This window comes from Andrena cerasifolii, chromosome 4 (assembly GCF_050908995.1).
Source record: "Andrena cerasifolii isolate SP2316 chromosome 4, iyAndCera1_principal, whole genome shotgun sequence".
NCBI classification, from domain to species: Eukaryota; Metazoa; Arthropoda; class Insecta; order Hymenoptera; family Andrenidae; genus Andrena; species Andrena cerasifolii.
This window is the reverse complement of record NC_135121.1, coordinates 3,132,446-3,147,608: the sequence shown is the minus strand read 5'-3', so window position 1 is coordinate 3,147,608 and position 15,163 is coordinate 3,132,446. Positions and strand designations below refer to the sequence as shown.

The window sequence follows — 15,163 nt, the reverse complement described above, 5'->3', positions numbered from 1 at the left end:
GGTCTCCATGTTGGCACTGCTAGTCGTCTCCGTCGCTGATCCGTTAGCCATCCTCAGTGTTGCTCGATGAAGGACTTGCGGCCTACTGATGTCCTCGCGCTACCACGAACTCGTTAAATCCACGTCGATACCTACCATCGTACATGGAACTGTCCTTGTCGATGACCACGAAGTCGTATCGACGTCTCCAACATCTCGCGCACAGATCGTTGAACGCCTCGAACGTCATGTCCGTGTTCACGTGATCGTTGTACACGCGACACAAGTTCGTACCGTCCTGTTTGAACAGCACGCGAAAATTCGCGTTTTCTCTGATTAAGTGTTTCGGTATTCGCGCGTACGATTGGCACAAGTAAAAGCAATTCACGCTCGCGTGCCTGCCCATGGAGAAGTATTCGCGGGTCGCTGTTTGTTGGTCGCAGGCCACGTCGTCGAACACGAAAATCGAATCGGGTCGAGCGTCTCTAGGCGGGACGATCTCGGCGGTGTCCGAGTAGGGAAAGTATCCGAGTCCGCCGACGCGCGACAACACTCGCTCCAGATACCGATACTTTGGCTGTCGCAACGATTTCGAGTACACGTACACGTTCTCGAAGCGCGTTCGTTTTCCCGCATCCGGACAGACCGCAGATCACGGCTCGCACACTGTTCGGCGATCGCCTCTCGTCCCACGTCACATCCTCCAACGTTCTGTTCGCGGTCACGCGAATAGCGTTCGGCTGTTTCGCGAATCACATGGCCTCTCCTCGTCGAAAATCTGTAACACGATAGCTGTTTACACCTACAGCGACTGTCGAGCGACTCAGAATCGTAGTATTCGTCGAATCGATCACTATCGAAGAACCGTTGACATGGCCCCGTCTATCTGCATTTTCATACGTATGGTTGCGGTAACGTGTAAATCGAAGAAGAAGAAGAAGAAGTCAACGAAGACAGGATCGGGTCTCGTGAACAGGATCATAAACCGTTTACCGATAGAGCTGCGCATTCCGGATTATCAGTTCTGCGGACCGGGGACGCGTTTGCTGAAGCGATTGGCTCGCGGCGACGAAGGTATAAATCCGCTGGACACCGCTTGTCGAGAGCACGATATCGCGTACTCGCGGCACCGGGACGTGGAGGGTTGACGCGAGGCGGATTATGCGCTAGCCTAACGAGCGCGAGAACGAGTGTTTGCGAACGACGCGACTTTCGGTGAAAAAGTAGCAGCGATTGAGGTATGGGCCACGATGAAAGCTAAGTCTAAACCCGGCATGGGTATGAGAAGAAGAAGCAGCAGAAGGACTACGAGAAAGAAACGCAAGTCCAGAGGACAGCAGTCGCGACGACATGGTGTCCTACCGGTGGCGAAACGCGGTGGTTTTCTCCCGTTTCTTCTACCCGCTCTGTCGGCTATCAGTGCATTATCCGGTGGAGCGGCGGGTATCACCAAAGCCGTTAACGACGCGAAGGCTGCGCGAAAACCGCTGGAAGAGACGTTGCGTCATAATCGGGCGATGGAAGGACGAGGAATGTATCTGGCACCGTACAAGCTGCGACCTCGAAAACTCCAGGATACCAAGTTTACACCAAACTTGATGCTTTTCTCATATGCGGTCCGCCATTTTTTTTTTTACATATTGACTTCAAATTCGTAATTAGCGACTTCGAAAACTCCAGGGTACCAAGTTTAGACCAAATCGGATGTTTTTCTGATATGCACATCTGGCATATTGAGTGCACCATTTTGCTTTTTGCAATTTTGACTTCAGATTCGTAATCAGCGACTTATTTTTGTACAAATCAAAGGTCACATTTATTTTTTCGGCAGGTTTTCTCGATTTTTGACCACTTTGTGTCGGCGTCGTCTCGTCGATTCGTCGGCGGGATTGTACATTAGCGCAACTGTGAAGGCCATTGGTTTCGTATCAGCGAATGCGATCGACCAGGCGTCGAAGTATTCGCATATATTACTAGAGTATCAGGTGATAACCAGAACTTCACAGCAAAATTTTGCGTTCGCATGTGATGTGTACCATCGTGTAATCACCTCCGGGCCCCCGGTTTCTGAACGTCCGAGGCGTTTAAGCCCGGACAAATTAAAGGCTGCAAAAACAGAAATAAAGGCGCTAATCGCGGCGAGAATTTGCACACAGTCCTCTAGCCCATGGTCGCGTCCCATCCATATGATATTGAAAAAGGACGGTACTTCGAGGATTGCTGGGGACTTTCGTCACGTAAACGCGGTAACTGTTCCTGAAAGGTACCCCACGCCTCACCGTCATGACTGCGTAACAAATCTTTCGGGTAAAACAATTTTCTCATCGCTAGATTTATATCGCACTTATAACATCCGAAGATATCGAAAAAACGACTGTGATTACCCCGTTTAGGTAATTCGAATTCGTCTATATGACGTACGGGTGGCGAAACGCAAGTCAGTCTTTCCAGCGGTACGTAGACGATACAGAAGAGGAACATGCCGAGCATCTTCGGGTAATCTTCGACCGATTAAAGAAATCCCATCTTCGTTTAAATCTAAAGAAGTCTTTGGCGCGTCAGATATTGAATTTCTTCAGTACCAAATAAACAGCAAGGGTATTCGCCCCACCGCCAAGAAGATGGAGGCGATCGACAAGTTTCCGAAGCCTAAAATAATCGTAGAATTGAGAAAGTTTCTAGGAATGGTAAATTTTTATCGCCTCAACATACCACATGCGGCGGAGTTGCAAGCTCCGTTGAATAATTATTTAAAAGATTCGAAGAAAAACGACAAGCGATCAATAGTTTGGTCGGTTGAGGCGGAAACCGCTTTTGATAGAATAAAAGCAGTACTCACCGATGCCACCATATTGGTGCACCCGCGCGTGAATTCCGAAACGCGCATCACTACGGACGCGTCCGACGTTGCGATGGGCGCTGTTCTAGAGCAGAAGGCCGTCTCAGGAAATTGGGAACCTTTAGCTTTTTTTTCACAGAAACATTCACCAGTGTAGATTAACTATAATGCCTACGATCGCGAACTGACTGCGATTTTTGAAGCAGTGAAATATTTCCGATATTTTACTGAAGGCAGAGTTTTCAAAATACTCACAGACCACAAGCCACTGATGTACGCATTTGTACAGCGTTCGGATAAAGCGTCGCCGCGCCAAATACGCCAACTGTCGTATATCGCTCAGTTTACAACGTTGATCGAACACATTCCGGGGTCAAGCAATGCTGTCGCTGATCCGTTATCTCAAATCAAATCACTGAGACTTCCTCTCGAAATTAGTCTAAAAGATTTAGCAGAGAAGCAGACAAGCGACAATGAGTTAACTAAACTCCGCACTTCGCCAAATCTTTAATTGAAATTAAGCAATTTACAATGGGACCCGACTTACACCTCGGTCAGTTGTGAGTTATCTGGCGAATCGTCGTCTCTCCGGGAGGGGGTATTCGAAATGTTTCACAAGCCCACGCATCCAAGCGCGAAGATAATGGATCGCACCATTAGGCAGCGATACGTTTGGCCGGACATGCACCGGGACATTGCACGATGGGGCAAACAATGCATCGCATGTCAGCAATCAAAAGTCTCGCGATATGTCAGGCGTGTTCCCGAGCATTTCATGGCGCCAGATGGACGTTTTGATCAAATACATATCTATATCATTGATTCGCTACAAAAAAGTAACGGATTCAGTTACTGACTTACAATGATCGACCGTTTTTCGCGTTGGGTAGAGGTTGTTCCCTTAGTGGAAACCTCCGCCCAAACAATAGCCAGAGCGTTCTACGATAGTTGGATTTCTCGGTACGGCGCGCCAAAAATAATCACAACAGACCAAGGTGCTCAATTCGAATCTCGGTTATTCACCGCGCTACTGAGATTAATAGGTTGTGAAAGAATTCGCACCACCCCATACCATCCCGCGTCTAATGGGATTATCGAACGTTGGCATCGGGTATTGAAGGCGGCTATCATGTGTCACAACGACCAAAATGGGACACAAGTATTGTCAACTGTGAATTTCTGTACGGCACGACAGTGCGTCTTCTTGGAGAATTTTTCCTACCGGAAGATTTATCGCCAAACTCTAACATTTTCATCGAAAAATTTAGGGTATACATGTGTATGGTCCGACCAGTGCCCGTGGCGCATATTTATAAAAAACGTGCATTCTTTTTCAAGGATTTGGAAACCTGTACTCACGTTTTCTTGCGAAATATGGTAAAAAAAGCGTTACAGCGGCCGTATGCCGGCCCATACAAGATAACGAGACGCGTGTCCGTTGCAGTGTACGAAATAATCGTCAACGGTGCGACACGCTGTGTGTGTCCGATAGGGAGGACCATCCCTCCATCTCGGCAAAACCACGAAAAAACAAAAGCTCCGTGTGGAAATGGTTTTCAAAATCGACCCGCCAAGAAGCTATGTGTCTAGAGTGCAAAAAGACTTTTAAAACGAACGCGGGATCAACAACAACCTTCTTAGGATTCATATGCAAACCAGCCATGCCGACGTCTACGCAGCACCGCCGCCGACAGAGGGAAATTCAGCCGCAGGAACTGTCGCAAAGTGCTGCCGAAAAGTGGCTGTTTTAGATAAAAATTCGCCACGCGCGCAGGAACTAACCGACAGAATTGCGCGGATGGTGATATCCGATTGTCAGCCGTTGTCTATAATTCAGGATGTGGCGTCCCAGAACCTTCTGCAGGTAGCAGAATCGCACTACCGGATCCCCATTCAGTCACTATTTTCCGAGAAAATACTTCCTCAGTTGTACCAAACGGAGAACGGGAAACTGAAGGAAATCCTTGACACGGTAGCGAAAATGTAAGTATAATTTTTACAATGTTTGGAAAATCTGTCACTATGTTTTATGGCATATTAAAAATACTTTCCATCGCGATATGAGATTTATTAATGTTTTCTTACTGTTTTCGATTAGGTGCAAACGTTCTCTTCCACCACTGATAGCTGGATGACGTGGGCCACCGAGAACTACCTGTCATTGACGGTACACTACCTGAGCGACGCAATCGAATTAAAAAATGACACGCTCCAAATTATCTGGTTGCCGGAGTCGCACACAAGCGAGCATTTGTGCGAAGTGCTGCGCAATTCAATACGAGAGTGGAAATTAGAAAAAAGTCATGTAAAGGTTTACTTCGTAACCGATAATGCGGCCAACATGATCGAAGCCATAAAATTGGGCAGTACGTGGGAACGCATCCCGTGTTTCGCTCACACATTGTAGGTAAATGAACAATAAGAAATAGTTAAATGTTATAATAAGTAATACACCGTGAATATTTCATATTTAATGCAACAGGTTATTTTCAGTTGGTCATAAAGGACTCGGTAAATAGTTCCGAAGAATTGACCGCCATCATTAACAATTGTAACTCCATCGTGGTATTTTTCCACCGCTCTGCATCGACGGAAGAGAAGTTAAAGGAGGAACAGAAGGGGATTTTTCCAAACGACCCGCCTCTGAAATTAATTGGGGATGTCGAGACGCGGTGGAACTCCCAATTCGACATGCTGCATCGGTTACTGGAGGTACGACGTGCCATAAATGTGGTTCTGTGTCAATCACACATGCCACACCATATATCCAGGTGCGAGTGGTCCAGGATTGAGGACTATCGCAATTGCCTCAAAGTGTTCAAAGAGGCGACCGAGATAATGACTAGGGCAAATACAGCCACGTTATCCAACTATGTGCTTACTGTATGTATAAAGAGTTAGACGATTTTTATGTTCGCACAAAACTCAAGACCTATTGAACCGATCTTCTGCAAATTTTAACACGTTATTTCTGCATACTCTAGGACGGATATAGGCTATGTAGCATATCTCAGAAACGCGTTATTAACATATAATTTATATGTAAACATTTCATGCGTACGGCTGGTTTGCAGTCCACGTGACGCGTGTGTACGATAGTGTACTTCGCGCGCGTATGTGCGTATTCGGCCCGCGCGATACCACGCTCGCAGCAGTACTGTGATGTCACCACCAGATGGCGAAGCTTCTCGCGCGCTTTTTCGTTAGAGAAGTGGATTACCTCCTGCTCCACTAGTATGCAATACTAGCTTTGCTACTCGGCTTCACCCGAAATTTGGATTCTGATTTTATAAAAAAATTGTTTTTTATTTATTTTTTTGGTGAAAATAGCCACGTTCATCTGGATTAGGTAGGTATAATGAGCTGGGACACATTTCGTGACCCCTGAGTTTACCGTTCGAAAGTTTTTAGGTGACAGACAAACACACAAACACTTTCTGCTTTAGATATGAAGATACACGCCGAGCAACACAGAATGCAAATTCTGGACTCATAAGAGTGAATGTTCCCGGAAAGTTTGCGTTAAAATATGATCCAAGAATTGACTAGGTATGTTAACTTTCTAAAAGTTAAAATAGGAGCGATGGATGATATTTGCCATCATTGCTCCGGCAGGTGATGCGCAACAACAATTCGTCCTAATGTCAGAAAATCATTATACCCAGAAAGTTATCTTTTCTGAAGTATTATGAAAAAATTACCTTTTCTTCAAAATACTTAATTTTCTTAAAAGAAATTAATTCTAATAAACATGAATCAGTCACGCTAATATCTCGGGCAAAGTCGAGACGGGGAACGCTAGTATTTTATATAAGGGTATAACGTTAAAGCGGTATTTTTATATAATAGTTCCAATTATATAATTCATAAAGGTATTGCCGGAACATACCGAAGCCTACCATGTCACGAAAAGAAAAACAGAGGAAATACTGGTATTTATTTTGGTTTTCGGTAATATATCTGTTTCGGTACGATATCGGTTTCGGTATAGCTTTATTGACGAAATACCGGTATGAACATCACTAAGTCCCTGCATATGACACATACCTCCACGCGATACGCCATCGGTGACACCAATGCCGGCGGTACTGCAGTCACGCGGCCGCTGAAGCCATAGCAGAACTTTTTCCGACTGTATGCCTTTTCCATTTTTGTGCATCGGAGCTGAACCGTCATAAACAAAGGTTTTGGAGCGTCAATATCTTGGAATATGTGGCCCGGTTTGTGAACTTAGAGCATATTTGCTTTTTATTTGGAAACTATATGTTTTTATTAGTACTATTCTTCTTTTTATTTTCTGATTTAGCTACCACAGCAGCAGTGTCATCATTTCTTTTTGTTGGTAGTCGCATCTCAATCAATCTCAACAGTTTAGTGAGATTGTTTGCCGTACGCTCATTCAAAGGTACCGCTTTCCAGACACTTTTGAATTCAAAGTAATTAGCTGGCAATGTGGATATTATTCTTTACCAATAACCAAACTCTCTCGAGATAATGATCTCCTCTATTTCACAATTTTTAAAATCGACGTGCTGGCAAAGCTTGTACTCGTCTCATCGTCAATAGCGTGTTGGCAGCCTCTAAATTTTCTTTTTTTACGTCGTCCCGGACGGATAATGTTTCCTTGTCTTCTTTTTTTGTTCATTTTTGAAATTACACCCATATTCATAGACCACCCATTTCAAAATAAATAATTCTGCTACAAACGTGTGTTTGATTAACTTGACGATCGAAAGTACACTAACCTGAGTACTGAAACTAACAATGAGTACTGAAATTTTTGTCGATAGACAATAGACCACATGTTTACTTCTAAAATGGTAAAAAAGAAACGGTTAATCCCCACCTCTCTAACAGAAACATTTTGACAATTACGGTCGGACGAAACACTTTGGAATATCTCACATGCCGTAACGATGTTGCGATTCGTCACATCATTATTTGCGGCCGAAACTCAGCGTGCCGCACCGGTCATACGTTTTTCTGGTCGGATCGAGCGTTCGGCGCTTCCGGAAATCCGATGCCACGAATACGTTGTGACCATAAACACGCTCTCGCGCGCACGATTTATCAAGATCTTTTGCCGCCCAGCGACCCACGGCTTTTAAACCTGTATGAAATGGCCCTTCGAGCCATCGCGTACATATTTTGCACATATTTTTCGTTCAGTGTTAACGTCGTGGTTGTTCGTGTGGTACCTCCGTGGTGTGTTCGTATTAGTTGTTAACGACGCCCACCCGGCAAATAAACGTGCTGTTCGTCAAGACTGTCTTGGAGCATGAGTGCATCCCTTCCCTGGCCAAATACTTTAAGAAAATGCAAAAAAATCGATTTTTTGCAGTTCCAGAGTAGAAGATCCCCTTAAGTATAATCTACATATTGACAATAAGTATAGGTGAAATAAGTAGTGTATCATTACCTCCTGGAGGACAGAACAGTGTCCAATGTGCGATGGAATTTTCACTTCCAATACTGAACCATCTCAAAGTAGCAAATAACTTCTCATTAGCGTAGAACATTTCGATGGCACCTCTGATTTTTTGTGAAAACAGGCGCAAATGCTCTCCAAAAATACTGCAGAGTAATATTGTCTTAGAATACAAAAATAAACTAAAATTTATTAATTAAAATTCACAAACCTAATACTATATTCATTCCAGGACCAGAAGTTAAGAGATCCTTTACTTGGAATTTCCCTCAAATAGTGTTTGGCAGAGTCATTGCTTTCTTGATACGTAAGTGTGGTAATATGTTTACCTATTGTTACCTATAATTCAAATCATTATCGTACTATGAAATTTTTTTGCAATACATATCTACAGGGTGTCCCACTAAGGAGTGGACAGCGCGATATCTCTTAAAGTATTGTCGATAAAAATATAAAAAAATAGGGAATTGCATGGTTCGAGGGGGCCCATTTATTAGCGCGAACGAATTTTGTTTTCGATTATTATTTTAAAAGATACGATGGTCAAGTTCGGTTTTTCAAATGGAACTATTTTTTTTGAAGACCTGAGTTGATAGTGCGTTCCAAGACAAATTCAATAAGCTTTAATGTATACACTTTATTTCCACTGGTTTTTAAGATATTGCGCTTGCAAATTTACTGATTTTCACTGGAAGAAAACCCTCTGAAATGGCAAAAACCGGGGGCGGTCTTACTGACGCCACGGGTGGCACTGCCTGTTGAAATGGATACTTACCTGCCAAAGGTCTACGCCAGAAATGGCAGGCCCAAAGGCTGGACAATTCTTTTCTTTTGACACAATCTGCTCCCTATGGTTGAAATTTAGTCTAGCAACTTTCACTCCTCCTAACCTAACCAATCCAACTTGCATCCCTCCCAAAAGAACCGGCCATCCGAGCGTAGAAGCAAGTGCGAAATAAAAGTAACGATGCGCTTCTCGATACCGCAGATGTACCTACCTAAGTAGCATTTTTGACGGAAAAGAATTGTCCAGCTTTTGGGCCTGCGAACCCTGTCGTAGACCTTTGGCAGGTAGGTATCAGTTTCAACAGGCAATGCCACCCGTAGCGCCAGTAAGACCGACCCCGGTCCTTCCTATTCCAGAGGGTTTTCTTCCAGTGAAAATCAGTAAATTTGCAAGCGCAATATCTTAAAAACCAGTGGAAATAAAGTGTATACATTAAAGCTTATTGAATTTGTCTTGGAACGCACTATCAACTCAGGTCTTCAAAAAAAATAGTTCCATTTGAAAAACCGAACTTGACCATCGTATCTTTTAAAATAATAATCGAAAACAAAATTCGTTCGCGCTAATAAATGGGCCCCCTCGAACCATGCAATTCCCTATTTTTTTTATATTTTTATCGACAATACTTTAAGAGATATCGCGCTGTCCACTCCTTAGTGGGACACCCTGTATACCTATGCGGAAGATTTTACAGAAATGACCCACTATTTACATCATTTAGCTTGTTATACTTAAACTTTTTAATTCTATTAAAAAACTTCGAGTGTTTTAAGTAAGAAGTAGTGTGCTATCTAGGAGGATATAAGGACAACTAATTTATAATACAGTATGGACCCATTCGTGCAGTCCGGCTCCGGCGACGCGCAATAATCATAGCTGTGGTGTCTACAGATAGTGTCGGTTTATTTAAGGTCCAACTGACGCGCTGCGCCTCAGAGAGTTTCCTCTACAGCAAAGCATTGAGCAAGATGAAGTGAGCATTTAATCTCTTTCTAGGAGACCACCGTGCAGGCCACAGAGTGGATGGAAAGCAGAGTAAGGTCTGAAAGACCACGTCTTGACTCGATGGGATCACCGTAAGGAATTTTTGCTATTGGGTAAGCCATAACGGTCACGAATTTTATATACGTTCGCAACCGGGGAAACCTACCCGTAAGGTTGCCAACAGCAAGCGACGCATCAGGAGAAAAACCGGTCACCCATCCTTCCCCGGTACGCGCCCCACGATGCTTAACTTTGGTGATCGAACGAGAACCGGTGTTTCCATTGCGGCCACTGCCGCTGGCGCTGTTGTGTCTACAGTGCTGTCTCGAAAAGTGATCGCATCTCATTTCTCAAAAAGAGCTCATTGATATTCCCGTTACAGTAAATCCTCGCTGCAAGCTTACCAGATTTTGTTCGTTGTATCATCATCTATATCCCGACCCCCTACCTGAGAGGGATCCCCTTCGCAACCATTCAAGTATAAAAGGCGACGTTTATTCTTTTTAATTCGCTCTCACTCGCTGTTCTTCTCTACGACTATCGACTGCCGCTATCAACAAAACATAATAAACACGTGCTCGAGCCGAAATGGGGTGCTAATCACTTGCGCTGTAGTATTTTCTTTATTGATTCCCCTAGGGGTTACAATCTCCTTAAAACTTACGCCTCTCACATCCTCTTCTTCCTTTATATCTACCTTATGTCTACCTTAATCTATCTTAACCTATCTTAACCTATCTTAGCCTATCTTAACCTACTTCCTCCTTCCGTCTCTCCCCCCTCTCCGCTCGCTCGCCCCTTACCCTCCTCCCCGCCGCTCGCATACGCAAAACCCCATAACACGCTTCCCCCTCTCTCCCACTCGCTTCCACTCTCATCTCCTCATCCATGCCCCATTCCCTCTCTCCTTTCCTCAATTCTTCTCATCCACACCTCTCCTCCCCCCCCATCGTCTAGAACCTCCCCTGCCATCTCCTGCCACCCCTTCTCTTCTCCCCACCCCATACAAAACTCCCAATTATGCTCCCACGTCTCTTCCCCACCTCTACACACCCTGCATATCCTTTTTTCCCCCTCCTCCCAGTACCTCCTCCCTCTCATTTCATTGCCCAACCTAAACCTCGCGACCTTTCTCCATCTACTTTCCCCCCACCCCTTCTTCAAATACCCCGGCAACCCTTCCCCCTTTACCCTACCATACCAACCGTTATACCTTGTTTCCCCTATCCTTCTCCACCTCTCCTCTTCCTGCAGTTTCCTTTCCCTGCTCACTAAATCCTCTCCTCTTATTCCCCCCCTTTCCCTCATCCCTTCCATCTCTTCCAAGGTCCACCCCCTTTCCTCGTAAAAAACTTTCCTTTCTTCTTCCCACCCCTCCAAAGCCTTTCCACTCTTGAACCTCCCCTTCATTTCTTCCCAACAACTCCTCGCCAACTCCCCCCCTTGCCCCTCCTTCAGCTTCCTTTCAAACCCCCACGCCCTTTCAAACCCCCACGCCATTTCCCTTCATCATTTCCCTTTGCACCTCCTCCCTCACCATATAACTCGGCGTAACTCTTTCCACTCCTAATCGCTTGCGCTGTTCACGATGTAAATTGTAAGTCTCTGCACGGGCACGAATGGTGAACTTAGAATGAGAATTTACTGTACTAAGTAGTCCCTCATTGTACAAACCTATAGTTACTGTTCGAAGTTCTGTGCATAGTTAAATATAGTTGTGCCGTTGTGTTTGTTCGTCTTCAGGTAACTTATTGCGTCAGAATGGTCAGCGAGGAAACAGCCTCGCACAACAATATATTATTAAAATACAATCGATCCATAACATTCCACACCCGAACTCCCAACATTGATAAGTAGAATTTAAGATATTTACCGTTACAGAAGGATATTCTATTGCAGGAGACTGATATAGACGTATGTGAACATTTTGGCTTGCACGAACATAAAATCGAACGTCCATTGTATCGTTATTCTTTTCCATAGACCAAACTCTAGAAAAATCAATTCCCAATGTCGTATGAACTTCGCAATCTGAAAACAAAGACACAGGTAAAGTAAATCCCCATAAAAAAAACTTCAAAAAAGTAAAAAAATTACGCCAAGTACATCAAATCAAATAAATCACAAAAGAATAGAAGATAATAATAATTAGAATATAAAAAAAAGATGTGAAATCAAAACGAGCTGCAAGTACATAAAGGTGCATTTCAACTGCGCTTAAGATGACACAACTACATATACACAGCTAAAATGCTGTGTTCATACATTCCATTACCCATATCGCGGCCATTTTAATAATGTGAAGATAAAATGTAACATCTAGACATTTGCCTAGATGTCCGCGGCCTGGAAGTCAAATACTTGGCGTGGCTAGGCAAGGTCAAGGTGTCGATGAATAAGAATTATTTAAACACGCAAAATAATGAAAGTGTACTTATATTGTCAGTTTTAAATTGACAAATTATCTGAAAGCTTGTGAGGGGAAAGGTATCGGCGTCGATGAATGATCTTGGATTTATGTTAAAACGCAATATAATGAAAATGTACTCATATTGTCAGAGTTTTAAATTGACAAATTATCTGAAAGCCCGCGAGAGAAAAGGTATGGGTATTGATGATCTGAGAATACCTCGCCACGCCGCTGATTGTTGGTGGAGCGCGAGATTTATATGCATCGCCATATCTTCTACAATTATTTATTAATCAGTGTGTAAATTAGTGAAAATCTTCCTTGTATATTAAGGAGAAACTTTGTCACTGCAAGTTATGTGTACTTCAAAATTGCCTCGATACTTTTTAACGACGAACGTTGAAAAACATGGGTTATGTCTAGTATTACTTTTTAATTAAATATTATTACGTTTGTTAATATAAGGGTTTTGTGCATACATTTTACGGTTTCGCTAGAGTTTTCTGAAGTTATGTTTTAAGTCTCATAACGATCCGTTAATATTTACTCAAGTTATCGCAATTTATGTTTAAAGAAATAATGATTTTGTACGATGAAAAATTTTTTGTTTATAACATTTAGCTCGAATAGTATTGATTGGATAAACAAACTGTAAATAGAAAAATGTGTGTCGTGTCGAGCTTTACAACACATTATTTTTTAATTTTCAGTTTATTAACATTTAATTTTCCAATCTTTCTTAGAGTTTGGACAATAATTTTTCCCTTTTTCGAACGCTAGTCCCCTTATTGCATCCGAACCTTCAATTATGTGTTAGTTTTGCAGACCTCAGAATTTATTGTCCTGGTTTTCCTTTTTATGACTTCATCCTTAATGCAGTGCATGCATAGTTCGGGCGTAAGGGGTAACTAGTGGGACGTGTCTTCGATTGTAGCGGTGTTTGAATTTTTCTGTAGAATTTTTGTGTCTGAATGTTTTAACCTTTTAGTTTCTCAATGCCACATCTATACCGGCTTTTCGTTAATGTCATTTTTTGGAACGATGCGCCATTATAGTGGCTTTTACACGCAGATGGCGAAAAATCTCTCCATGCAGGGGTATAGCGCCGCGGTCAACCCTGTCATAGCTAAAAATTTTTAAATTAAGATGGGTACGAGACCAGTCGACATTGTTTTCAAACCTCATTACAGTAATCTGGGGTGCGAGTCATAACCGATCATAAAAGCGAAGCGCGCGGCTTGCTTACCTGAGCCGGGATATGCCGCACAGCTCTTTGCGACGTTAATTTGAAAGAGACCGTCCTAAAATTTTCGAAGCTCTGGCATCACTACTCTCCAGCGGTCGCTGGCAGCTGTTGGAACGCTGGGCCGGTGAATGGTTTAGTGGAATGCGTCCGTGAGGCGGTGTTGCCATTTTCGCGCGCGCGTAGGTTGCAGTTTTAACGGATGACCCTGTAGTGCCTAACTTTGGCAGATAATATTTTTTCGTAACACTAAAACTATAGGGAAAGTTTTAAGTGGATAAAGTTATTACTTTGTGTATGAAAATGCAGTGCCAAGACAGAAGGGTGCTCATACCCATCGTGATAAGAAAATCCTTGTCCAAATATCTGCTAGAAGGTCAACAAGGTGTTTAATGTATTTTTTATAATAACTACTAAATCCTACCCCTAAGGAGGCACCTTACGCGTGGCATTTGATTTTTTTTAACGGACCTGGTTCTGGTACCATGTCGCAACGATGGCCCGGCAAATGTCGTCCCGCACACGGCGAAAGACTTATCATTTGAAGCGTGTCGTATCAAGAGATTAAAAAACTGATGAATAGATAGATTAACATTGTCATGCTATTCAATTTTTGGTAATTATTTAGAAGTTTTCCATCCTCACCGATTTCAATGATTTTTGGATATGATGTTGGGGAGTCGATTCTGAACAACTTTTTCCTATAAATGTTACCGCCGCTCGACCTTCGTTTCCGAGATATTCACGAAAAACTGCTGCTACTACACAATGTATTCTGCCGTATACCTACCTACAGTACGCGTCCGTGGCAGCGTATGCGCCAGCATGGGACAAAACAAATGACGAAGCTGACCTTCGTTTCCGAGATATTTGCAAAAAACTTCATTTGACTTATTCCGACGCAACGCATTCCACTTTCCAACTTGTCCCGGGTAGTATTGATTGGGGCTAGATTAAAGCATGGTAGCGAACCGATATGAGTCGGGGTATTGACGGGCATCCGCAAGTTTCTGGTTCAAATCTCTGAACTCACATCAGTTCGCTATCATGCTTTACGCGCCTCCGCACTATCTGGCCCCAACTAATACTAATACCCGGGACAAATTGGAAAGTGGAATGCGTTGCGTCGGAATAAATCAACAGAAGTTTTTCGCAAATATCTCGAAAACGAAGGTCGTGCCGCGGTAACATCTATAGGAAAAAGTTGTTCAGAATCTTGATCTTGATAACATATCCAAAAATCATTGAAATCGGTGAGGATGGAAAACTTCTAAATAATTACTTAACTTTTTCATTCATCGTTACCTTCTATCTCCAACCGTATATGGCATGTGAGGATTATGTGATCGCGCAATATACCTCCGAGCGGCCACTGAGTAGGCCGTGAGTCAGCAGTGCGTGCGATAGAGTCCGACCGTCGACGTTCTTTTAATTCGAAAAACATAAGATCGCACACGCATGAGTATCACGGTAACCTGTTACTTTGTATAATG

At 43.3% G+C, this 15,163-nt stretch overlaps 1 protein-coding gene across 2 annotated transcripts in view; it reads right to left on the bottom strand.

Moving 5' to 3' along the window:
• Positions 1-15,163, bottom strand: part of LOC143368026 (plasminogen) — a 95,305-nt gene that overhangs the window by 34,825 nt on the left and 45,317 nt on the right. For both annotated transcript variants that reach the window (XM_076810359.1, XM_076810360.1), the window contains exons 8-10: positions 11,891-12,048; positions 8,458-8,585; positions 8,238-8,392 (exon numbers count right to left, since the gene is read on the bottom strand). In XM_076810359.1, the coding sequence (XP_076666474.1) occupies positions 8,238-8,392; positions 8,458-8,585; positions 11,891-12,048 (441 nt within the window). The remainder of the gene's footprint in view (positions 1-8,237; positions 8,393-8,457; positions 8,586-11,890; positions 12,049-15,163) is intronic.